This window comes from Tamandua tetradactyla, chromosome 2, assembly GCF_023851605.1.
Source record: "Tamandua tetradactyla isolate mTamTet1 chromosome 2, mTamTet1.pri, whole genome shotgun sequence".
Lineage (NCBI taxonomy): Eukaryota > Metazoa > Chordata > Mammalia > Pilosa > Myrmecophagidae > Tamandua > Tamandua tetradactyla.
Genome location: NC_135328.1, coordinates 15501854 through 15527986, shown reverse-complemented (window position 1 = coordinate 15527986; position 26133 = coordinate 15501854). Strand labels below are relative to the sequence as shown.

Sequence of the window (26133 nt, the reverse complement as noted above, 5' to 3'; positions counted from 1 at the left end):
AGAAGCAAGAAGATATGGCTGAGCCAAACTATCAAATTAAAAAGTCGGAGGATACATAGAATTTGGAATATCTAACCAAAGATGTTCAAACAAACCTCCTAAAGAATTTCAATGAGATAGTTAAAGAAATAAAAGATATTTAAGAAGACACTTAAAAAGCATAAAGAAGAATTTGAAAGGATACATTGGAAAATAGCAGATCTTAATGGAAAATGAATGATACTGTAGATAAAATTTTAAATGAGACACATAACAGCAGATTTGAAGAAGCAGAAGAAAGGATCAGTGAACTAGAGGACAGAGCAACCAAATTTTAACACACGAAAGAGCAAATGGAGGAAAAAAATAGAAAAATCTGAACTCAGTCTCAGAGAAATGGTTGATAACATGAAGCACACAAATATACAAATCATAAGTATCCCAGAAGGAGATGAGAAGGGTAAAGGGCCAGAAAAAATAATTGAGGAAATAATTGCAGAAAAATTTCTAATCCTTATGTGCTAGTTTAAAAGAATGTATGCATCCTAGAAAAAGCCACGTTTTAATCAAAATCCCATTTCATAAAGGTAAAATAATCCTTATTCAATACTGTATGTTTGAAACTGTAATCAGATCATCTCCCTGGATGATGTGATTTAGTCAAGAGTGGTTGTTAAACTGGGTTAGGTGACGACATGTCTCCACCCATTTTGGTGGGTCTTGATAAGTTTCCTGAGTCCTATAAAAGAGGAAACATTTTGGAGAATGAAAGAGATTCAGAGAGAGCAGAACAACATAGCCATGAGAAGCAGAGTCCCACCAGCCAGCGACCTTTGGAGATGAAGGAAAATGCCTCCTGGGGAGCTTCATGAGACAGGAAGCCAGGAGAAGAAGCTAGCAGGTGATGCCTTGTTCACCATGTGCCCTTTCAGATGAGAGAGGAACCCTGACTGTGTTCGCTGTGTGCCCTTCCACTTGAGAGAGAAACCCTGAACTTCATTGGCCTTCTTGAACCAAGGTATCTTTCCCTGGATGGATACCTTTGATTGGATATGTCTATAGGTTTGTTTTAATTGGGGCATTTTCTCTGCCTTAGAACTGTAAACTAGCAACTTATTAAATTCCCCTTTTTAAAAGCCATTCTGTTTCTGTTATATTGCATTCTGGCAGCTAGCAAACTAGAACACCTTATAAAAGACATAAATATGCAAATCAAAGAAGCCCAACCTACTCCAAATAGAATAAATCCAAATAAGCCCACTCCAAGACACATTCTACTCATCTTGAATGCCAAATGCCAAAGAGAAGGAGAGAATCCTGAAAGCAGCAGAGGAAAGTGATTCCCACATACATAGGAAGTTACATAAGGCTAAGTGCTGACTACTTGTCAGGCATCATAGAGGGGAGAGGGCAGCAGTATAAGATATTTAAGATATTGAAAGAGAGATGTTGCCAACCAAGAATTCTTTATCCTGCAAAGCTGTCCTTCAAAAGCAAGAGAGAGTTTTAAATATTTACAGATAAACAAAAGCTGAGAGAGATTGTTAACAAGAGACCTACCCTACAAGAAATATTAAAGGGAACCCTGCCAGCTGAAGAAAAAAAAAGACAGGAGTGAGGCTTGGAAGAGAGTATAGAAATAATGGTTATCAGTAAGGGTAACTAAAAGGATAAAAAGAGAGAAAAATAATGACTCTGGCAGATAAAAGGCAAAGAATTAAAAGGTTGAATTAAGGACAGCTTTTACAGTAATAACATGAATGTTAATGGATTAAACTCCCCAATAAAAAGATGTAGATTGGGCAGTGCAGCGGTAGCTCAGTGACAGAATTCTCACCTGCCATGCCAGAGACCCAGGTTTGATTCCCAGTGCCTGCCCATGTTTAAAAAAAAAAAAAAAAAAAGATATAGATTGAAAGAATGGATAAAAAATATATATATGTGTGTGCTGTTTACAAGAGACTCGTTTTAGACCCAAAGGTACGAATAGGTTGAAAATGAATGAATGGATGGAAAAAGATATTCCATGCAAGCAGTAGCTAATGAAAAAAGCTCGGGTAGCTATACTAATATCAGACAAAATCAACTTTAAATGCAAAAATGTTATGAGACAAAGGACACTATATATTAACAAAAGGGGCAATTCACCAAGAAGAAAGAACAAGCATGTGCACCTAACTGTGCACCTAATCAAGGTGTCCCGAAGTGTATGAGGCCAACACTGGCAAAACTGAAGGGAGTAATAGACATCTCTACAATAATAGTGGGAGACTTCCATACACTACTCTCCTCAATAGATAAAACATTTAGACAGAGGATCAATAAGGAGACAAAGGACTTATATAATATGATAAATAAACTAGACCTAACAGATAGATAGATAGGTAGGTAGGTAGGTAGGTAGGTACATAGGTAGGTACCTAGGTAGGTACGTAGGTAGATAGATCATTGCACTCAAAGCAGCAAGATTTACATATTTCTCAAGTACTCATGGTACTTTCTCCAGGACAGACAAAACAGTTCTTAATAAATTTTAAAAGATTGAAATTATACACAGCACTTTCTCTGATTGTAATGGAATGAAGCTGGAAATCAATAACAAATTTCACCAAAATATGCATGTTAACACACTCTTCATCAGAGGGTCAAATAAGAAATTGCAAGAGAAATCACTAAATATCTTGAGATGAATAAAAACGAGAACACAGCATACCAAAACTTATGGGATGCAGCAAAGATGATGCTGAGATAGAAATTTATAATGTAATGCCTACATTTAAAAGGAAGAAAGAGCCAAAATTAAAGCCCTACTGAACAGCTGGGGAAAACTAGAGAAAGAACAACAAGCTAATCCCAAAACAAGCAGAAGAAAAGAAATAAAGATAAGAGCAGAAATTAAATAAATGGAGAACATAAAAAAAAAACCAATAGTGAGAATCAATAAAACCAAAAGTTGGTTCTTTGAGATCAATAAAATCAGCAAACACTTGTTTGTTGACAAAGACAAAAAGAGAGAAGATGAATATAAATAAAATTATAAATGAGAGGGGGGTAATTTCCACAGCTCCCAAAGAAATTTTTTTTAAAAACCATGAGCAGATACTATGAACAACTGTATGCCAACAAACTAGACAACTTAGAAGAAATGAATAATTTCTTAGAAATACACAAACGGCCTACAATGACTCAAGAAGAAAGAAGACCTCAACAAACCAATCACAAGTAAAGAGATTCACTCAGTCATTGTGCTGGTTTGAATCTGTGGTGGACCCCCGAAAAGCCATGTCCTTTAATCCTCATTCAATATTGCTGGGTGGGAGCATTTTGATTGTTCCCATGGAGATGTGACCCGCCCAATTGTGGGCGGTAACTTTTGATTAGATGATTTCTGTGGAGGTGTGTCTCCACCCATTGAAGGTAGAGTTGCTTACAGGAACCCTTTAAAAGAGGAAACATTTTGGAAAGAGTCCTTTTTGGTAGAGCCACAAGAAAGCCAGCACATGCTGCCATGTTCGCCATGTACCCTTCCAGCTGAGAGAGAAGCATTGAATGTCATTGGCCTTCTTGAACCAAGGTATCTTTCCCTGGATACCTTAAACTAGACATTTCTATAGACTTGCTTTAATTTGGACATTTTCTCAGCCTTAGAACTGTAAACTAGCAACTTATTAAATTCCCCTTTTTAAAAGCCATTCCTCTTCTGATAATATTGCATTCCAGCAGCTAGCAAGCTAGAACAGTCATCAGAAACTTCCCATCACAGGTGGTTCAGTGATAGAATGCTTGTCTTCCATGTGGGAGACCCGGGTTCGTTTCCTGCACCATCACCAAAAAAATACAAAAACCCTCTAATCAAGAAAAAGAGGCCTAGGACCAGATGGCTTCACAGGGAAATTTTACCAAACATTCCAAGAAAAATTAGCACCATTCCTGCTCAAACTCTTCCAAAAATTGAAGAAGAGGAAATACTACCCAATTCATTCTATGAAGCCAACATCACCCTAATACCAAAACCTTATAAAGATACTACAACAAAAGAAAACTACAGCCTAATTTCTCTAATGAATATTGATGCAAAAACTCTCAACAAAATACTTGCAAATCAAATCCCAGCACATTAAAAGAATTATGCACTATGACCAAGTGGATGTTATTACAGGTATACAAGGGCGGTTCAACACAAGAAAATCAAGTAATGTAATATATACATTAACAGATCAAAAGGGAAGAACTACATGATCATCTTAATTGATGCAGAAAAGGCATTTGACAAAATTAAACATTCTTTCTTGATAAAAACACTTCAAAAAGTAGGAATCAAAGAAAACTTCCTCAACATGATAAAGGTCATGTGCCGGTTTGAAGCTATTACATACCCCAGAGAAGCCATGTTCTAATCCTGATCCAACCTATTGTTTTAAGGTTTAAACTTTGATGGATTACTTTTATGGAGATGTGCTAATTGTGAGTATGAACTTTTGATTAGATGAAAATGTCACTCTGCCCATTCAGGGTGGGTCATGATTAGTTTACTGGAGTCCTTTAAAAGAGGAAACATTTTAGAGAAACCTCAGAGCTTATGCAGATGCTTGGAGAACAGTTGCTTCAGAGCTGACAGAGCCAACATGAGACCCAAATGTTTGGAGATGCAGGGCCCAACAGATGTCATCATGTGCTTTCCCATGAGATGCTAGGCATGCCAAAAAACAGAGTTGTATCCCAGAGGGGCTAAGTGATGGCCCACAGACACCAAGTGAGGAACACCTACAGGAAACAGAGGCTGAAAGCAAGGAAACCCAGGAGCAAGGGACCAGCAGATGCCAGTCACGTGCCTTCCTAGCATCACAGAACACAGAGGTAGGTGTTCTGGATGGCATCAGCCTTTCTTCAGTGACGGTAACCTTTTGTTGGTGCCTTAATTCGGACGTTTTCTCAGCACTAGAACTGTAAACTTGTAACCTATTAAATCCCTTTTTAAAAGCCATTCCATTTCTGTTATATTACATTCCAGCAGCTTAACAAACTAATACAGGGCATATATAAAATACCCAGAGCTAACATCATTCTCAATGGTGAAAGACTGAAAGTTTTCCTCTAAGATTGAAAACAAGACAAGAATGCCCATTGTCACCACTATTATTCAACATTGTGCTAGAAGTTCTAGCTAGAGCAATTAGACAAGAAAAAGAAATAAAAGACACACAAATTGGAAAGGAAAAGGTAAAAGTCTCATTATTTGCAGATGACATGCTCCTATATTTAGGAAAAAAAAACTATGTCAAAGCTTCTTGAGCTGATAAATGAGTTCAGCAGAATGTCAAGACAAAAAATCAAAATGCTAAAATCACTAGTGTTTCTACTGAGGTAATCAAGAAAACAGTTCCATTCACAGTAGCAACTAAAAGAATCAAATATCTAAGAGTAAACCTAACCAAGGATGTAAAGGATCTGTACACAGAAAACTGCAAGACATTGCTAAAAGATATCAAAGAAGACCTAAATAAATGGAAAGACATTCCATGTTCATGATTTGTAAGGCTAAATGTCCTTAAGATGTGAATTCTGCCCACATTGATCTACAGATTCAATGCAATATCAATCAAAATTACAACAATGTACTTTGCAGAAATGGAAAAGCTAGTTACCAAATTTATTTGGAAGGAAAGGGGCCTCGAATTGCCAAAAACATCTTGAAAAAGAATGAAGTGGGAAGACTCATGCTTCCTGACTTTAAAGCCACAGTGTCAAAACAAATGTTACTGCCATAAAGATAGATATATTGATCAATGGAATCAAATTGAGAGTTCAGAAATAGACCCACAGATCTACTGTCAGTTGATTTTTGACAAGGCTCCCAAATCCACTCATCTGGGACAGAACAGTCTATTCAATAAGTTGTGCTGGGAGTACTGGATAGCCATATCCAAAAGAATGAAAGAGGAATCCTACCTCACACCCTATATAAAAATTAACTCAAAATGGATCAAGACCTGACTCCCAGGGATGAGTCCGGCCTTGCCACCATGGGATCAACTATTCCATCCTGACGAAAAGTGGGAAAAGAAGTGAAACAAATAAAGTATCAGTGCCCAAGAGAGTTCAGATAGAGTTGAGAGGCTACTCTGGAGATGGCGCTTACGCAAGCTTCAGTTAGACCTTGCTACCTGTAATAACCTGCCAATCCCCAACCAAACCATTCCAGTCAATCCTAAAGAACACGTAGGGAAATATATAAGATTTCCACAAGGGTTCTGTGCACCACAGTCACTTTCCAGAAATCTATAATCTCCAGATGGGTCCCTGGACCAGAAAAGTCCTGAAGCCTAGAGGGCCCAGCCTCTCCAGAACATCAGATAGTTCCATCTCCTTACCCCATATTAGCGACAGCCCCTTCCAACATGAAGAAATTAGAATGGCCACAGCCCAAACACCCCTAAAGAGAGGGATAGAAAGATCAAAGGTGATGGTGGGGTTAGACAGAGAAGATAGGATTTGACAAAGGACTATGATTGCTGAATCATTAAATTGGTATCTCTTTTAGCTTCCAGTATTTTAGAACAACTAGAAGTAAAAACCTAAAATTGTGAAATTGTAGCCCATGCCAAACTCTAAAATATGTGCTACAACTAATTGTGGTGCTGTGCTTTGAAATTTATTGGTTTTTTGCATATATGTTATTTTTCACAAAAAAGAAAAAGTTAATTGTGATAAGAAAAAAAAAATAGTTATGCCTTCTAGCCTCCTTATTCTGGAGCATTTACAAGGAAAAATCTGAGAGGTTCATATGGTATACTGCCCATGACAAACTCTGGGATCTTTGTCCTATAACTACTTGTTGAACAGTGCTTTGAAAACTACTGCTTTTTTTCTTTCTTTGCTTTGTATATGTGTTATATTATACAATTTAAAAAGTTTAACAAAAAAGATACATGGAAATATTTTTAAAAAATGGATCAAGACCTAAATGTAAGAGCCAGTACCATAAAACTCCTAGAAGAAAGGATGGGGAAAAGCTTCAAGATGCAGTGATAGCAGGTAGCTTCTCCAAACTTATACCCAAAGCACAAGCAATGAAAGAAAAAATAAATAAATGGAACCTCTCAAAACTGAACACTTCTGTGCTTCAAAGGACTTTGTCAAAAGAGTAAAGAGGCAGCCAACTCAATGCGAATAAAAACTTGGAAACCACGTATCTGACAAGGGTTTGATATCCAGAATATATAAGGAAATTGTACAATTCAACAATGAAAAGAAAAACAACCTAATTTGAAAATGGGTAAAAGACATTGTATTGGTTAACTAATGCTACCAGAAAGCAATATACCAGAAATGGAATGACTTTTAGAAAGGGAATTTTATAAGTTACAAGTTTGTAGTTCTAGACTATCAGAATGTCCAAATTAAGGCACCAACAAGAGGTTACCTCCACTCGAGAAAAGCTAATACTGTCTGGAGTGCCTCTGTCAGCTGAGAAGGCACGTGGCTGGTGTCTGCTGGTCCTTGTCCCCAGTTCAGTTGCTTCCACCTTCCAGTGGTTTCCTCTCTAAGTATCTGCGGGCCTTCACTCAGCTCCTCCTGGACACACCTCTGGGTTCCAGCTTGCTTAGCATCTCATGGGAAGGCTCATGGCAACATCTGCTGGGCTCCACCCACGTCTAGGCATCTGCTCTCTCTGTCGGCACTCCACACACCTCCACACATCTGTTCCTATCAGCTCTGAAGCAACTGTTCTCCAAGCATCTGCATCTGAAGTTTCTCCAAACATTTCCCCTTTTAAAGGACTCCAATAAACTAATCAAGACTCCACTTGAATCGGTGGAGTCACATCTCCATCTAATCAATTGGACATACCACATCTCTGTAGAGATAATCTAATAAAAAAATTCTGCCCTACAATATTGAATCAGGATTAAAAGAAACAGCTGCCCCACAAAATTAAAAAACATGGCTTTTCTGAGGTACATAATAGTTTCAAACTGGCACAGATGTGACTAGACATGGCTAAAAAGCACATGAAAAGATGCTCAGCTTCACTAGTTATTAGGAAAATGCAGATCAAAACCACAATGAGTTATTTCACACCCACTGGAATGGCTGCTATTAAACAAATAGGAAATCACATGTGTTAGAGAGGACATAGAGAAATTAGAACACTCATTTAAAGCTGGTGGGAGTGTAAAATGTCACAGCCACTGTGTAAGATGGTTTGGTGTTCCTTAGAAAGCTAAATATAGAGTTGCCTTACAATCCAGCAATCCCACTGCTCGGTATATACCTAGAAGATCTGAAAGCAGTGACGTGAACAGACACCTGCACACCAGTACTCATAGCGGCATCATTCATGATTGCAAAGACATGGAAACAACCCAAGACTCCATCAACTGATGAATGGATAAACAGAATGTGGTATATACATATGACGGAATATTATTCAGCAGTAAGAAGGAATGACAACATAGATGAACCTTGAAGACATTAAGCTGAGTGAAAAATCTAAAATATAAGTCACCAGGAGATAGAAGGAGACTGGAGAAAAGGGAGCGGCTGCATAAGATGTGCAGATTTTTTAACTAGGTTGAACTTAAGCGTGTGGAAATGGACAGAGGTGATGGTGGCATGTTATTATGAGTATAAGCAACAGTGCTGAGTTGTGTGTGGATGTAGTAGAAAGGGGGTGATTAGAGTCAGGTATGTCACCAGAAGGAAAGCCAGAGGTTAAAATATGGGAATATACAACACAGTGAACCTTGCAGTAGACAATGACTGTGATTAACTGTACCCGTACAAACAAGTTATTTCATGAACCAAAACAAATGTACAGCACTTTTACAAGGAGTTAATTATAAAGTGGTTGTTCTGGTTTGTAGGCTGCCAGAATGCAATATACCAGAAATGGGGAATTTATTGAGTTGCAGGTTTACAGTCTAAGGCCATGAAAATGTCCAAATTAAGGCAATGCTATAAAAATGTCCAAATTAAGCCATCCAGGGAAAGACATCTTGGTTCAAGAAGGCCAGTGACATTCAGGGCTTCTCTCCCAGCTGGAAATGCACATGGCAACATCTGCTAGCTTTCTCTCCAGGCTTCTTCAACAGCTCCCCCAGGCTCGGTCCACTCTGTTGGCACTGTCAGTTCTGGTGGCTCTAAAGCTTTTTCCAAAATGGTGTCTTCTTAAAGAGCTCCAGTAAGCAACCCCATCTTGAATGGTTGAAGACACATCTCCATGGAAACCGTTTAATTAAAAGTAACCTCCCACAATTGGGTGGGTCACATCTCTCTGGAAACAATAAAAAATATCCCACCCAGCAATATTGAATGAGGATTTAAAAAGTTGGCTTTTCTGGGATATGCAACAGATTCAAGCTGGCACAGTGTTATATAGGAAAACATATACCTATTGCAAAAGAGTTAATAGTAATATTTTAATATTCTTTCATCAGCAACCATAACAAGTATGCCACACCAGTACCAGGGGTCAGCAGTGGGAAGCAGGAATAAGAGATATGGGATGTTTTGAATTTTATTTTATATTTTTGTTTTTTATTGTTCCTTTTGGGGTAATGAAAATGTTCTAAAATTGGTTATGGTGATGAATGGGAAACTATGTGATGATACCATGAGCCACTGATGGTTTTCTTTGGATCAATTGTATGGTGTGTGGATATATCTCAATAAAAATAAAATCTGCAGGAGTAGTCATGAGCCAGTGTGAGAGGCAACAGCTATAGTTGCAGAGATACTGGCAAGAGAGCAAGGAGGTTGGATGTTGCCGCGACAGGGCAGTTGAGTCATCCGCATGAACGTGAGAGAGAAGGACTATGGGAAGAAAGAGATTTCAGAGGCAAGAGGGCATGAGAACATTCCAGAAGCAAATACCATACTTTTTAGAAGCCAGACTTTATCTCTATTTACAATTACTCGAGATACTATGAAAGGCCCAATGGCCCAAAAGTTCATATGCGGTTTTTGTCAGGCAGTGACTGTGAGTGCCACCAATTGATCCTGGGTAATTCTAAGCCTCCAGTTCTTCTAGCCTGGTGGTGGTGGGTTCCTCAGGCCTCTGGCATACTTCAAAATAGACTATTACCTCAATAATACTAAAAAAAAAATGGCAAAAATGACCACTGTCATTCCAAGGGAGAAAGTTTTATGATCCTTGCATGGAGCCACTGCAACAATTCCAAAAGTCCAAATTATTATTCTGGTAAAGAATCTACAGAAGTGTTCACAGTGTCTGAGTGGAAACGCTTTTGGTTTTATTCTCTGCAACCAGATCCTCTCACGGTCCTGGATTATGATGAGTCTTATCTGCAAGGATTAGGACCAGAAAAAAGTTAATGTCAGATATATCAAAAGGGTGATTAGAAATCCATCTTCTCAACTGTAGTGACACTGCTTTTGAAAAATAATCTCAGAGAGATTATTTAGAAAATGATCTCAAGAGATTTTGTTGTGTATAAAACACAGATGCCATAAAAGAAAAAATTGATAAATTTAATTACAAAAAAATTAGTTTTGCAGTGCAAAACCATCATAAGCACAGCCAGGAAAAAAAAAAAGACCAAGAAAAAATTATCTCAGCTAATGGGCTTATTCCCTCATACATAAAAAGAAACTGTAGGAAATTATTTATGAATTATGTTTAAGAATATACAAATTAATAAGAAAAAGACCAAACCCAAAGGAAAAATAGGCAGTAGAAATGAAAAGTGCATTTGCATAAAAGGAAATACAAATGGCTTTTAAGGTTATGAAAAGGTGCTCTAACACTCCTGATTTTTAAAATACAAATTAAAGTGACAATGAAAGACCATTTCCACCTCTAAGACTAGAAAAGAGTAAAGATTAAAAAGTTGCTGAGAGGATTGAGAAAACCTTCTCAACCAAAAGGGGAAAGAGTAAAATGAGACAAAGTGTCAATGGCTGAGAGATTCCAAACAGAGTGGAGAGGTTACTAACCTGGAGGTTACTCTTCCGCATTAAACAGATATCACCTTCTTAGTCAAGATGTAGTGGCGAGGCTGGAGGGAACTGCCTGAAAATGTAGAACTGTGTTCCAGTAGCCATGTTTCTTGAAGATGATTGTATAATGATATAACTTTCACAATGTGACTGTGTGATTGTGAAAACCTTGTGTCTGATTGTGTCTGATGCTCCTTTTATCTACCTTGTCAACAGACGAGTAGAACATATGGAATAAAAATTAAAAATAGGGGGAACAAATTTAAAATTAAAAAAAAAATGATATGGTGAGTAGTAAACCTAAGATGTGCACCTACTCATGCTCTATCCAGTGAACAGCTGCCTCCCCATCTTAAGTCACAGTACATACATATATGTATGTGTGTATGTATATACTTAGCTTTATCCTATAGGATGGTGTGCGATTTGAAAAGATGTGTGTACCCTAGAAAAGCCATGGTTTAATCCTAATCGCATTTTGTAAAGGCAGCCGTTTTCTTCTGATTCCTACTCGGCACTGTATGTTTGAAACTTTGATTAGATTATCTCCCTGGAGATGTGGCTCAATCAAGAGTGGCTGTTAAACTGGATTAGGTGGAGTCGTGTCTCCACCCATTCAAGGTGGGTCTTGATTAATTTACTGAAATCCTATAAAAGAGGAAACACTTTGGAGAAAGCGGGAGATGCAGAGAGAGCAGAGCAGAACGACAGAGCCACGGGAAAGCCACAGCACAGAACGCTGCAAAACCACAAAGCAGAAAGTCCACAGCCAGGAACTTTTGGAGATGAAGAAGGAAAATGCTTCCCAGGGAGCTAGAGAGGAAGCTAGCAGATGACACCATGTTCACCATGTGCCCTTCCCGCCGAGACAGAAACTGACCATGTTTGCCATGTGCCTTTCCACTTGAGAGAGAAACCCTGAACGTCATCGGCCTTCCTGAATCAAGGTATCTTTCCCTGGAGGCCTTAGATCGGACATTTCTATAGACTTGCTTTAATTGTGACATTTCCACAGCCTAAAAACTGTTAGTTTGCAACTTATTAAATTCCCCTTTAAAAAAAAAAAAGTTGCTGAGAGTGTGGGGAAACAGGCATTCTCAAGCATTGCTGGTTGGAGCCCTCCACAGATATTTAGCAATATCTGTGAAAGTCCCACCTGCACATACCTTCGGACTGAGAAATTTCACTTTAGGAATTTATTCTATGGATATACTCATATCGATGCAAAATGACATACATGTAAGTTTTCCCACTGCAGCAAAAAACTAAATCACCACTGCCCCTCCCCAGACCAAATGAGTCCATAACTCTGAGGTGGGGGCCAGCAATTTAAGTTTCTTTTAAGCTCCCCAAGGGGTCCGCAGCACATCAATATCCCTTTGAATAGAGGTCCCTATCATGTAGGTAACTAACACATTATTATTGCACACATTCCGATTAGGTCCAACTTTTTGATATTGTAAACAATGATGATTTGAACATCTTTATTGTTCAATCTTTGCACACATCCGTAATTATTTCCTTACGATAATTTCCAGAGGTAAAATTTCTGGGTTAAAGTTGTGCATATTGTCATAGTTTCCCAGCCGCTATGACAGATACGATACAACGGGTTGGCTAAACAACAGGAAATTATTGGCTTCTTGGTTCCGGAGCCTGAAAATCTTGCTTCCTCCTAGGATTGGTAGCATTTTGGTGTCTGAAAATCCTTGCGTCCCTTGGCTTTACCATCACGTGGCAATGTCCTCTCCTTTCTCTTCTAGACTCATTGATGTATTTGTCAGAGTTCTCTAGGGAAACAGAACTGACAGGAGACCATGAGACTTTTATAACACTTGTCTTACATGACTGTGGGAATGCGAAAGTCCAAATTCTGTAAAGCACCCCGCAAGCTGAGAATAAGTTTTCAATGAATTCCCCAGGAGAAGCTGGCAGGCTAAAGTAGAGATGGAAAGTCTTTCTTCTGACTGCTGAAATCATCACTTCTTCTTTTATTTTATTTTTTGTGTGCTGTATGGCAGGGGGCACATTTCATTCTTTTTCCAAGTGATTATCCCCTCATTGCAGCAGCATTTGTTGAATTTTTGTTTGGTTCTTCATTTGTTTGTTTGGGAAGTGCATGGGCTGGGAATCGAACTCAGGTCTCCCACATGTCGGGTGAGAATTCTACCACTGAACTCGCATCTCCTATCACTTCTCCTTTAAAAACCACCAACTGATTGGATGAGATGTCTCTTATTCCTGAAGACAATTTCCTTTGGTGATTGTAGATGCAGTCAGCCATAGATGCTGTTTTGGTTTGCTAAAACTACTGGAATGTAATATACCAGAATTGACTGACTTTTATAAAGGAGATTCATTAAGTTAAAGTTACAATTCTAAGGTTGTGAAAATGTCCAAACTAAGGCACCAATAAGAAGATACCTGCTTGGAAGAAAGGTAGCATTCAGGGTTTCTCTGTCACATAGGAAGGCACATAGCAACATCTGCTGGCCCTTTGCTCCCAGGTTTCATTGCTCTTGGTTCCAGGAGCCTCCTCCCTGAGCATCTTCTGTCCCCAAGCATCTGAACTCACTGCTTTCCCTGTCAGCTCTTTTAAGACTAATTAAGACACACATTGAATGGGTGAGGTCACATCTCGATCTAACCAAAAGGTCACAACCACAATAGGATGGGTCACATCTCCATGGGAATAACTAATCAAGAGGTCCCACCCTCCAATGATAAACATTAGTGCTAAGACCATAAAATTTTTATAAGAAAATGTAGGGAAATATATTTGTAATAGAAGGTGGTTTCCTAGACCTTACACCCAAAGCATGAGCATTGAAAAAAGAAATGAATGGGATCTCCTCAAAATTAAGCACTTTTGTGCATCAAAGAACTTTGTCAGGAAAGTTAAAAGGCAGCCTATGCAATGGGATACAATATTTGGAAATGACCTAACAGAGATAAGAGTTTAGTATTCAGAATATATAGAGAGATTCTTCAGCTCAACAACAAAATGACAAGCAACCCAGTTAAAAAATGGACAAAAGATATGAACAGGCATTTTTCAGAAGATGGCTAAATACAAATGGCTAAAAGGCACATGAAAAGATGCTCAACTTCACTGGCTATTAGGGAAATGTAAATCAAAACCACAACGAATTATCCTCTCACACCCACTAGAATGTCCATTTTCAAAACAGAAAATGACAAATGCTGGAAAGGATATGGAGAAAGAGACACACTTATCCATTGTTGCTGGGAATGTAAAACAGTACAACCACTCTGAAAGGCAGTTTGACAGCTCTTCAGGAAGCTAAATATAGAATTGCTATATGATCTAGCAATCCTGTTACTAGATTTATATTCAGAGGAACTGAAGGCAAGGACACAAACAGACATTTGCACATCAATGTTTGTAGCAGTATTATTTTGATTGCCAAAAGATGAAAACAGCCCAAATGTCCATTAATGGACCAGTGACTAAACAAACTCTGGTATATACATACTATACACAGCTGTAAGAATGAAATCACGAAGCATGTTACAACAACAGTGAGCCTTGAGGACCTTATACTGAGTTGAAATTAGCCAGAAAAAAAAGGAATAAACATAGAGAGTTAAAGTTATGAACACAGATTATCAGAAGATAGAAATAGGGTAGAGGTTGGGCATTTGGTGCTGAAGGAACACAGATAGTGCAATAGGACTGATTGTAAAAATTTGGAAAGGATAGCACAATCCTACCTGGTTGTAGCACAATAATAATAAGTACACTGAATGAAGCTGAATGTGAGTATAGTTATGGAGAAGGGCTGGGGCACATATAACACCAGAAGGAAAGATAGAGGATAAAGACTGAGATGGTATAACTTAAGAATGCCTAGAGTGGACATTGATGGTGATTAAATGTGCAAATATAAGAGTGTTTTTGCATGAGGGAAAACAAATGAATGTCAACATTGCAAGTGCTGAAAATGGGATGGTATACAGGTAAAAGTACAATCACTGCAAGCTGGGGTCTGCAGTCAACAGTAGCATTGTAATATGCTTCCACTCTACGTGGCATTATGCCAAAACTAAATGTCGGCAGGCCAGGGGTGGGGGTGGGGGTGGAGGAGGGATATGGATTCTTTGCAGAAGAAAAGGTAATGTCTTCACAGAGATTATGGTGACAAAGGCATGTCTGTTTATTTAGGTTGCATTGTATGATGTGCGAATAAAACCGTGTAAAAATGAAAAAAAAAAAGGACAATGGCTGTCCCCACAAATTGGATTAGGATTAAAAGAGCATGGCTTTTCTGGGGTACATAACAGTTTCAAGCCAGCACAGATGCAGTCAGCGTACTAATGATTAAAATCCTCAGCATGACTTCATAGTAACAGTCAGATCAGTACTTCCTGCCCCAACAGCTGGACACCATAAACTGGCCAAGTTTGTCAACCATCACAGTTGCCTCCCAACTTCTGGCTCCTCTCCGTGGCTATTCCCTAAAAGCCGTGATGGGGTCCGACCCACCCTGGTTCAGCTCAGCCACACCGTAACCAAAGACATCTTCAGACCTTTGTCCCGTGTGCAAATGCACTCACACCCACAGGGATGGATTCAGATTAAGAACATGATTTTTCCTCTGGGATACATGACTTAGTCTGCCACACGTGTTTTTATATACAGTCCCCCCCCCCAGAAAGGTGCTTATTTATGCCCCCACCCCAACACTTCACTGGCTATTATTTTTGGTCATCTTTGCCAATCTTATGGAAAATATTCCTTGGTCTGATTTTTTTCTTTGTCATTCCATTCCTGTGCACCAGTGGAAAAGGCCTTAATATATGAAGTTCTCATTTCTACCTGTTGTTGCCTGTGTCAGTAAACTTGATTTCCCACTTGCTCCTCCTCCCCACCAATACACCCCCCTTGCCCGCATTTCTCTTGTATCCCCACACAGGCCACTTCCCCCTCTCCCCCCTCCCCAGGCAGGCAGCTCTCAGCTCAGAGCTTAGATCCCAAGAGAGTGGCTGTAGAGACTTGAAGAACACAGAGGGATGATTTGTTTGTTTGCATTCTTTCTCCTTGGGCAACATCCTGGGAAGAAGATTGTGTGGTGATTTTTTTTATTATTAAATTTAAAAAAATAATATTAAATATTAAGTTATAGAATGTGCAGTGATATCGTTTGTGATCTCATTGTTTTGCGTTCAGATGGGGGAAAGGCCGTTTTAAAAAATCAAAATCCCCAGCTACAGTGGAACGCGACAGAGCCCTCTCGGACCTGCAAAGACCCCGTAGAAGATATCAACTCCCCAGAGCAGTAAGTACTGGTTCCCTGAGGGCCCTTACCTAAGAGTAGGTATCTCCTGCCAGGCAGTTTGCAGTCCACACTGTATTTTCACATCCATTATTTTAGTAGAGCATCGTGGCAATCCTGTGATGTGGGTGAAATTGCAATGCTTCTTTGACAGATGACACAACTAATAATCAAACAGGGGAAGAGACTTGTCACAACTCTCCCAGACACTAAGTGCAGGAGGCAGGATAGGAACTCAGGTGTGCCCCACGTCACGTTCGCACCACTGTACATGCTGCTTTTGTTATGGGTGAAATGTAACTTTGCTGGATGCTTCTATTTGACAGTGATTTACTGAGACCTGTTAGTTGTGCTGGGGCCACAGCAGTGAAGAATACAGACAAAACTCCCCCCCGTGGAGTTCCAGGCATTCGTCTGGTGAAATAATAACTTAATAAAAAGGCTAAGCATCTGGTATATTAAATGATGTTAAATGCTTTGGAGAAAAATAAAGCAGGGAGGGAGGCTAAAGGGTGTATCAATCAGAGTTCTCCAGAAAAGCAGAACCAGTACCCTAAACAGAGAGACAGAGATGGATTTATTGGCTCACACAACTGTGAGGACTGACAAGTCCAAATCCACAGGACAGCCGGCAGGAGTCCTACCAGTCCTGTGGTAGGATTTCTTTTTCTCCAGGACACCTCAGCTTTTGCTGTCAAGGCCATCACTGAATTGGATGAGCCCACCCACATTACGAGGGCCGTCTCATGCACTTAATGTCACCAGATTGTAGATGCTATAACTCCACCTACAAAATGTCTTCACAGCAACATCTCAGCCAGGGTTTGACCAAACAACTGGCCACCCCAACCCAGCCAGGTTGACCCTGGGGAGAAGCCCCCCTGGTCAGCAAGTCCTTGAGGACAGCAGCTCACCTATTCCCATCCCTCGCAGGTCCCCTTGGTACCCTGAGCTCCAGGGCACGCCGTTGGGTTGGGGCAGCCCCAGGAACTGACTTGCCCCCACCACAAAACGAGGTGGTTTAATAGAAGGAGCAAGAGTCCCAGCCTCTCTTTCCAAAAGCAAGTCCTATAAATGCTGCCCCACACCCTTGTCGGTATAAAGGGGGTAGCAGTACCTCTCTTCCCACCTTGTAGGGTTTCCCTAAAGATCTGAGTTTCTTGCACCTAAGTGACCAGGCCCTGGAAGGATGAAGAGGTGTAAGGACATGATTCCTGCCCTTGGCAAATGCAACTTCTGGGTGCAGGGCACTGGGTGCTTCGTGCAACCCAACAGGAGAGCACTGGCTGGAGACCACGCCCCCAAGGCGGCCTGCTCCACACCAACGGGGACTTAGGGGCGTGATGAGAAGGTGGGGGTGGCACAGGTCGGCCAGGAGCGGGGTTGTGGTGGCTGCCTCTCATTGCCTGGCCATGTGCAAAACCGCCCTGGCCCCAGCCCTGCCTCCGGTGTGTCCTGCTTTCAGGTCTGGGTATTTTCCAAAAGTCCTGGGGGCTTAGAGGGGTCAGGGGCTCACCCTGAGGGCACAGGCCCCAAGAAGGTGACAGTGAAACTGGAACTTGAAGGAAAAGCCATTCACCAGAGTGGGAAATAGTGAAAGAGAAATTCCATGGAGGGGAAACAGCCTATGCAAGGGTACAGAAGGCCTGTGAGCCATTTTAGGGGAGACTAGCCACCATAAGATAGGGTTTGGGGGACAGGAGCAGTGGGTGAGTCACCTAGAAAATTTGGCAAGTGTCGGATATTAGAGTCCTGCATACCACATCCTCTTTCCTAAGGATAGGCCATGGGAAGCCGCCGAAGGGCTTTTCTAGTGTTGAGAAGCTAATGCCATGAGCCAGGAAGCCAGAAGGCGGGACTTGCTGGCATCGGCTGGGCCAGAAGGGGTGAGGTCCAGAGCAAGGCGGGGGGGCTGGGAGGGGAGCTGAAGCAGCCACGGAGCCTCGCAGGGGTGGGTCTGAAAGCCGGGTGAGGACAGCACGGACAAGAACTGTCTGTTTGCAACAAAGTCCTGTGATCAGGGCTAGGTCTTCTTCTTACCTTGCTGTGACAGTTAGGATAATCACCTCCTAATCCTGGACTGGAAGTTCAAGGAGACGTCATCTTGTTTACTGTTGTCCCCTGGCTACTCCTAGAGCAGGGACGCCGCGTGGAGGCCATCCTTACGTACCCGCTGGCTGGCCGAGCTGGTAGATGGGTAGATGGACAGTTCGTAGCTTCAGGGAAAAGCCTGTGCCCGCCATCAGCTCTACTGGACGGGGAGAGTCCAGGGAACTTTCTGGCAAGTGGCCAAAAGCCTTGGCTAACAGCCCTCCCTCCCTCTTTCTCTCCCGCCCCAGCATCCAGCGCCGGCTGTCCCTGCAGCTCCCCATCCTGCACCACGCCTACCTCCCGTCCATTGGAGGGGTGGATGCCAGCTGCGCCAGCCCCTGCGTCAGCCCCACCGCCAGCCCCCGCCACAGACACGTGCCGCCCTCCTTCCGAGTCATGGTCTCGGGCCTGTGAGGGTGGGAGGCCTGGGGCCGGGGCCTCCCCCGGGACGGAACCACACCGGGCAGGAGCAGCGGCTGCGGGAGCACTGCGGGAGCACTGCCAGCTCTGCACCGAGGAGCTAGTGCCACGGCGGGCCTCGCACGACGGCTTGGAGGGAACTTGGGTGCACGGGACGGGGCGCTTGGCACCTGACCTCGAGCCTTATTTGTGGAGGTTTCAGCCTTTCACAAAGAAGAGGAATGGAAATGACTTCTCCTTTGATGTCTGCAAGCAAGGAGGAGCTGGGATATTTGAGACTTGTACACACACAAAAACATTCTAGACCAAGAGAGAGGCATTGGAACTCCAGTTGGGCGTCACAGAGTGGCCCGCAGCGGCCTGGGGAAGAGGCGAGGGGCTTCTGGAGAAACCCCGTCTGCCACTCTGCACACACGACCCTGGCTGCCGACCCCTAGGCCGGCCCATCTCCCTGCGGGGGTTGGGGAGCTGGGCAGGGCAGCCAGGTCCAGGCAACCCCAACCTTCCTAGAACAACAGAGCCCGCAGGACCGGCCTTGGGGCACAGCCCTGGGTGGGAGGGCAGGCCCGAGCGCCCTCCGTCCACGAGGGGGATGCTTGTCGCCCCTGATGACCGCTACACATTCACACAATAACACCCGTTCCGGGACCGTGGGGATTTAGGGCATGTCACTCTGCAGGCTCGCTCTGCAGCCTCCACCGAGAGTCTGTCACACACCCACCTTGTTGGCCATGTCCTCGTGTCCATTTCGGGCGTCGTCCCACCATCAGAGGGACCACCCGAGCTAGCCATGGATTGTCTGTCCCAACTAACGCGATAAAGCAAGATTGTGCACTTTAACCTCTCCCGTCGGGGCCCAAGGGCTGGCTGGGCTTTTTTTTTTTTTTTCCACTGACTTTGTTTCTGACCAAAGTGAACCAGGGGCATTCAGCCTCCGGCCCGCCACCCCGCCCGCGGGCGCAGGGGCGAGAGTTGGCGACAGTCTTCCACCCGGCAGGCCAGCGGGGCGTCCCCTCCCGAGACGCTCTTCCGACAGGGCACCCACCTGGGGGGCCCTCAGGCCCTGGGCCCGGGTTCTCACCTGCCCCATCCCCCCCTCACCCCGCGGACTCCCCGCGTGACCCTGGGCAAGTCACGAGCGCCTCCCCGAGCCTCAGTTTCCCCTGTCTAACGAAATGGGGTTGAAACAACACCCGCCCTTGCCTACCTCACAGGGTCCCTCTGAGGAGCTGAACTTGACCTGGTCTGGGAAAGCTTGTTACCAAACGGCACAGCGGCCCTGACCCGTGAGGTGGAGCCACACCACGACCTTCTGGCCTGGCGACAGGTGGGGGGGGTCGGGGGGCCCAGAGAAGCTCCCCGGCTCGGCCGGCCCGAGCGAGGCCCCCGGTGACTCCTCCAACCTTCCCAGATGGCTTCGCCGTCCTCGGCAGGCGCGGGGCACGGGGCCCGGGGCCAGTCCCCGGAGAGACCCTACGGCAGCTGCACCAGGCAGGCAATAATCTCCCCCCAGAGCCACGGCGGCCGGGGACCCGCTGCGGCCGCCACCGGGCTTCGACGGAAGGACCCTCGGGAGTCCCAGCGTCACCACCATTCCCCGACGCCCCCGTTCCCGCAGGACCACCTGCCCCTCCCCGCCCCCCCGGAGAGAGGTGCCGGAGGTACTGTAGCTTTTAGGGGAGAAAACAAAAATGTTACCCCATCACAGGTCACGTCGAAGTCCTTTTCTGTTTAGGTACTAAGTCGGTGTCGGCACTCACTGTGGCTAAGCAGTATTTACATGCTTTCTTGATTTCACCCAAACCAGATTGAATTTAAAGGACCACATTAATTTTTCAGAGAGAGAGAGAGACAATGAATTGTACATAATGTATACACACCACACACACACACACACAATACCTGTAGAAATATTATTCCAGCATAGCAGGAAAAAAAAACACCACCACACACACACACAAGTATTGGCCTGTTGGAGATGAGTGTGCGTGTGTAACCCTTTGTGACTTCTGAGCGTGCACAGTCTTCTAGGTTAACCCACGAAGTACATTCTCTGTCTTAATGATGCTGTAGGTTCACCCATTTTTTTTTGTTGTTGTTGTTAAATTCCCTGCAAATAACAAGACCCACAGAAGTGACTCTAGCTACTTAACGGTTCTGTTCTTTTCTACACTGCAACCACACCCCACAGTGCTGGAGAGGCTCTGGCCTGAAGGCATTTTCCAATGACGGGAGTGCACAATGCTTTCAATTAGACCGGAACTGCCAGAATCCAGTGTAAATGAAGAATTTCTCTGTACCCCACCCCCCACCACCCCCACTGCATGGTATCAATTTTTAATAAATTGTTGCAAATTTGTTTTTATGAATAAAAGGTTAAAAAACTGTAGTCTTTCATGCGTGGTTTCCCCTAGTACAGGTGAGGTCAGACCATAGTTCTCTGCTCAGAAATCCACACACACCTCTGGTCACCTGCTCAGCATTGACCCTTCTTCTAGAAACTTCCCTCCCTTGCCTTCTGTTAGCAGTAACAGAATAGCCCTGCTACCTTGTGTGTCAGTCGGGTTCACCAAAGGGACAGAACCAACAAGATGTGTATGTGTGTGTGTGTGTGTGTGTGTGTGTGTGTGTGTGTTATCTAGAAGGTTATTATAAGGAATTGACTCATGCAGTCATGGGAGCTGGAAAGCCCAAATTCAGTAGGACAGGTCAGAGTTGGGTAATTCAGCAGAAGTGATGCTGAAGTCTTGAAGTACAAATTCCTTAGGCTGGAAGCTCAAGAAAGACTGGAGGGTATAGTTTCGAGGCAGAATTTCTTCCAATTTCTGGAACTTTTAGCTCAGCAAGGTCCAGAGTCAGGTATTGATGGGGTTTGGGTCCCTGGTTAGCTGTTCCCAGAGGCCAGCAATACCCCGAGCCTTCCCAGGCTGGGCTGGTCAGGCCTTCCTCAGATTCCCTGAGACTCTCCTCTGTTTGTCCGAGTGCTTTGTCAGCCCGAACTGAGATTTACCCTAAAGTGAGAAACTTGGATTAGTGCAGTGATGAGACTCAGAGCATCACCTGGGCTCCTGACAATGGTATGCACCACAGAGAGGAAACTGTTGGGGAGGGGGGAAGGTGAGACTTGGAAGAGAAGACTGAAAAAGAGATGGTGGAGCAGTTTTTCTAGAAAGAATTAGAAATTTGGGTGTGGAAGGAGGGAGGAAGGGGAGAGAGGAGGGGTGAATGTAAAGTAACACAGCAGTGTGGCTGAAGGATTTTAGAGACCAGAGGTACCAACATTTAACTTTAAGTAATTTGTGTTGCTGTGAAGTAAACCCTCTCCTTTCCCCTCATTTTTACCCCCTCTGGAAAAATGTCCCTAAACCTTCAGAGAAATCTGTACAGACAAAGGCCTTGTGGGTTTGGGTGGAAGTGCAGGGAAAGAGGTAGAGGCCAGAGTGGCGGTAAAAATAAGAAGGGAACATATGCTTTCTGTAACAGACAGGAATTTAGCACAACCCAAATGAGTGAGAAATTCACAGAAACATGGACAAGGCACTGGACTTTTCCAGAGAGAAGTATGGGAGGAGTAGGAGGTTTGAATTAATTGCATCTCGACCTCACCAAGCCTGCCACCCTCACTGACATTTAGGTGACATAAGTCACAGGACATTTATCCCACAAATCACTAAGACCCTGAATGCGAAGGTAGAGATGCTGGAAAACAAGATGAAGAGGCCCAGGCTGACTGGCTTGCCCAGTAACCCCACCCTCCACGCTTTAGAAGTGGGGTGAAATTGGAGAAGCTGCATCCTGGGGGCTTTGGTTGGTGGCCAACAGCTGCTCGGCTGTCCTTGTCCTTGAGATTGGCTGCTGGTGGATACGGCTGTGGCTTACCACTCCCGGAGCTGGAAAGTTCCAGCACTCACGGTGGCTCAGGATGGCTGGGCCGAGAGGGGAGTCATTCCATGTCCCTCCACCTGGACCCCAGTGGAAAAGGCCCAGGGCAGAGCTGCTCAAGCTTGAGAGCAAAACAAAACCCATGAACACTTTTTAAAGGACAGCATTGAGTGAAATTATTTTTATAGATAATTATAATATAATTATAGATAATTACCTAAATACGTCCAAACTAGGCATGAACTTGTGCTTGTCGCTCTCACATAAAAGCCTAACAAATCAAATATACATAAAAGCCAAATAAACCAAATGAAAACAAAACGACCAAACCAACAAAACATATCAGCAACACTCATCTGTTGGGATAATGAGGTTTCCCTGAGAAAAACCTGCAGCTCACAATCAGCCCGTCCCCAGCCCTTACGTGTGTTGGTTGCATTCAGCCTGCCTGGTGGGATAACACTATTGTCACACCACTTTTTTGTATTTCAGCTACTCTGAAAGGTATGTTTATTCAGCACACCATGATACCACTCGGCGGCTGCTGTACAGCATTTCTTCCTTTAAGTCCACCTGTGACTCTTATCTCATGCGCCATGGACAACCATGGGGTCAGCCAGATGGCACCCACAAATCAAGTCCTTGCTCAATGGGACACCCATTCGGGGCTGAAATGGAAATAATCCCATTCCGACCTCACAGGCACCCAGAGAGGGAACGGTTAGCCCTCTCCGTCTGCAGCTCAGGCCACCCACAGGGGTGAGCGCCACCAGGTCGCTGTGCTGGGAAGTGGGAACATCACAACGTGGACACAGCCAGCCAGTGCCGAAGCACCCTCTGTCCTACTCCCTTATAATGCATCATCAGGTAACCGAGAAATCACGATCTAAGGGATGATTTTGATTGCTGAATCATTATATAGGTATTCCTTTTTGCCCTTCGGTATATTGGAGTAGACAGAGGGAAATACCTGAAATCTCTAGATTGTAATCCAACTCCCTTGATCTCTGAGAATGATTATATAACCTTTACCTTCTGCCCCTGGTTATAGAAAGCTTGTGACTAGCTTTCACTTGTCATCAGTTATCCAGTTTTTCAACATTGGAGCCTTGTAATCACTAAAGACAGCCCCTGGTGTTTACTAATGCAGGGTCTTGGGTCAGCCCAGAACTAACCCACCCCAAGTCCAAAGTTATCTTAGTAACCGAGACTGGATCTTACCAAAGTGGGCCCCCCTGACATGCACAGAAACTTAGACTCTAACTAACAAGTCACCTAGGCCTCCTAATAATACTAAAAATCACACCCATCATCATATTAAGGCCCCCATTTTCTTACAATACATTCTGTGGCTAGGTGTGTCATCAGTCTGCTCATGCCAAATAATTAGATGACCTCTAATTAATCATCTGGGGCCACTGTGCTCATTATCCTAAACCTGCCCATCTTTTAATTCTATACAACTATCAGAATTATAGCAGTTCAGAGAGAGAGATTTGGGGCCAACAGGCCAACAGATCTCCCACTTTGCACCTAATAATAAACTTTTCTCTCTTTGAAACCCCAGTGTCTCAGGAATTGGTTATTTGAGCACATAGGGCAGAGTAATTCACTGCCTTTGTCTGGTAACAGTCAGAAGTAACTGGATTCAGATAACGCAGAACATGCTTGTTTAAATTTTTTGTTGTTGTTGATTATCTTGGCATGAAAGTACAATCTTTTTTCTCTTTATTTTTTAGAGCAGTTGTGGGTTTACAGAAAAGTCATGCTGAAAGAAGACTTCCCGTGTACCCCACAACATATACATAGTTTTCCCTGGTATTAACATTTTGCATTAGTGTGGTATATTTGTTTCCATTGATAAACCAATATCATTCTATTATTTACTAAAGTCCATAGTTTGCATTAGGGAACACTCTTTGTGTTATATAGTTCTGTGTGTTTATTTTGTCGTGGAAATATATATACAACATAAAATTTCCTATTTTAACTTCTTTCAAGTACACAATTCAGTGGTATTAATTACACTCACAATGTTGTGTTACCATCACCAGCCTCCACTACCAAAACTTACCCATCACCCCAAATGGAAACTCTGTACCAATTAAGCATTAGCTCCCCATTCCCCGCCCCCCACCTCAGCCCCTGGTAATCTGCAGTCTCGTTTCCGACTATGAATTTGCTTATTCTAATTATTTCATACCAGTGACATCATAAAATAATCTGTCTTTTGGCATCCGGCTTATTTCACCTAACATGGTAATTTTTTTTTTTTAATTTTATAAGTGATTGACAGAACCCCCCCAAGAATATATCCGTGGCATTGCCTGAGGTTCGGGGCCCGTAGTTCAAGAGCCTGACCCAGGATGGGCCTGGGATGCCTTCACAGAGCTGAAACCAGGAAAGCCAGCAGCGCAGAGCTGGGCGCGTCAGACCCACTCCAGAACCCAATGGGCTTCAAGGACCTATTGACCAACCAGCCCTGGGAGAGAGCAGCCTTGGGGAACCCCCTGATTTTGAGAGCACGGAAGCCTGGCCCCTTGGGAGCACCTTCCCAACCCATTCAGTGATGGCGCCGCATTTCTCGTCAAGCCTACCAAGAACATAAAACCCGGACGGCTACAATTTTTAGATCTCTGACTTATAAATGTGTGAAAATTAAGCTAAACAGAATTCCCCCGCGTATTTCGTTCTTTAAAATGTCAAATAGTTTACAAAGCAATCTTCCCTGGAACTGAAGTTCCTTTTGCAAAACCTGGTTCGCATTCAGAATTTGAAATGGAATGTAAACCCGAACAGGGTTCAATGCCAGGAGTGTTAAGTAATTTCTTTCAAGATTTTTATAACGAAATGACAGCTGGGCTGTGAAATGTGTGCTTGCTGGGTGGAAATGGATTTTCCATTACGTTCAGACAAGCATGATTTGACTGCTGCCACAGACGTTCATTAAAATGATCCTGCCAGGTAACTTTGGGAGTCTATTTTGGCTCCAAGATCATGCCATATTATGAGGCATGCATGCAGAACTAAGCATTGCTTCTCTGTCCTCCAGTCACAATAGTCACTGCTTGCCTAATTCAGTATTTTATAGAAAAAGTGCCAATGGGGAATCTCTTTTGCAAATGACTTGTGGTTTTGAATGAGCCAAATTCTCCTAAAACCTAATTATCTGAAAATCCTGTGTGTCGAATAAACATGAATTCTTTGGGATTATTCTCAATTGAAGATGACATTGCTTCAAAAATGGATATGTTAGAAGGCACATGATGTTTTGCTGACTAGAAGCCTAAAATTTTTAAAAACATAATTTCAATAAGCTCATTCATGTAAGTTACCCCTCCCTTAATAAGTGAATTAAAATTATTCCATAGTGAGGGAAGAAAGAATTTGACATGGAAGACAACTCCAGATAAAGCATGCTGTTTCATTAGTGCGTAGAATAAATCCTTATATGGAATACAAAGAAACCCATGCTTTGCTGATTGAAAATTTGAAAATCCAT

At 43.1% G+C, this 26133-nt stretch overlaps 1 protein-coding gene and 1 long non-coding RNA gene across 4 annotated transcripts in view; one reads left to right on the top strand and one right to left on the bottom strand.

The window, feature by feature from the left end:
* GABBR2 (gamma-aminobutyric acid type B receptor subunit 2) overlaps positions 1-20185 on the top strand; it is a 399248-nt gene extending 379063 nt beyond the window's left edge. The window contains exons 18-19 of the mRNA XM_077140179.1: positions 16133-16241; positions 18578-20185. Coding sequence (XP_076996294.1) covers positions 16133-16241; positions 18578-18743 — 275 coding nt within the window. The 3' untranslated portion in view covers positions 18744-20185. The remainder of the gene's footprint in view (positions 1-16132; positions 16242-18577) is intronic.
* LOC143666449 (uncharacterized) overlaps positions 1-26133 on the bottom strand; it is a 47710-nt gene that overhangs the window by 12774 nt on the left and 8803 nt on the right. The window contains exons 3-5 of one of the 3 annotated variants that reach the window (XR_013167646.1): positions 18279-18424; positions 16271-16401; positions 9876-10287 (exon numbers count right to left, since the gene is read on the bottom strand). The exons of 1 other annotated variant lie outside the window; for it this stretch is intronic. This is a non-coding gene — a long non-coding RNA (uncharacterized LOC143666449). Of the gene's footprint in view, positions 1-9875; positions 10288-16270; positions 16402-18278; positions 18425-21074; positions 21761-22848; positions 22903-26133 lie in introns of those variants that run through there. One more of the 3 variants, XR_013167636.1, reaches the window with a different exon arrangement.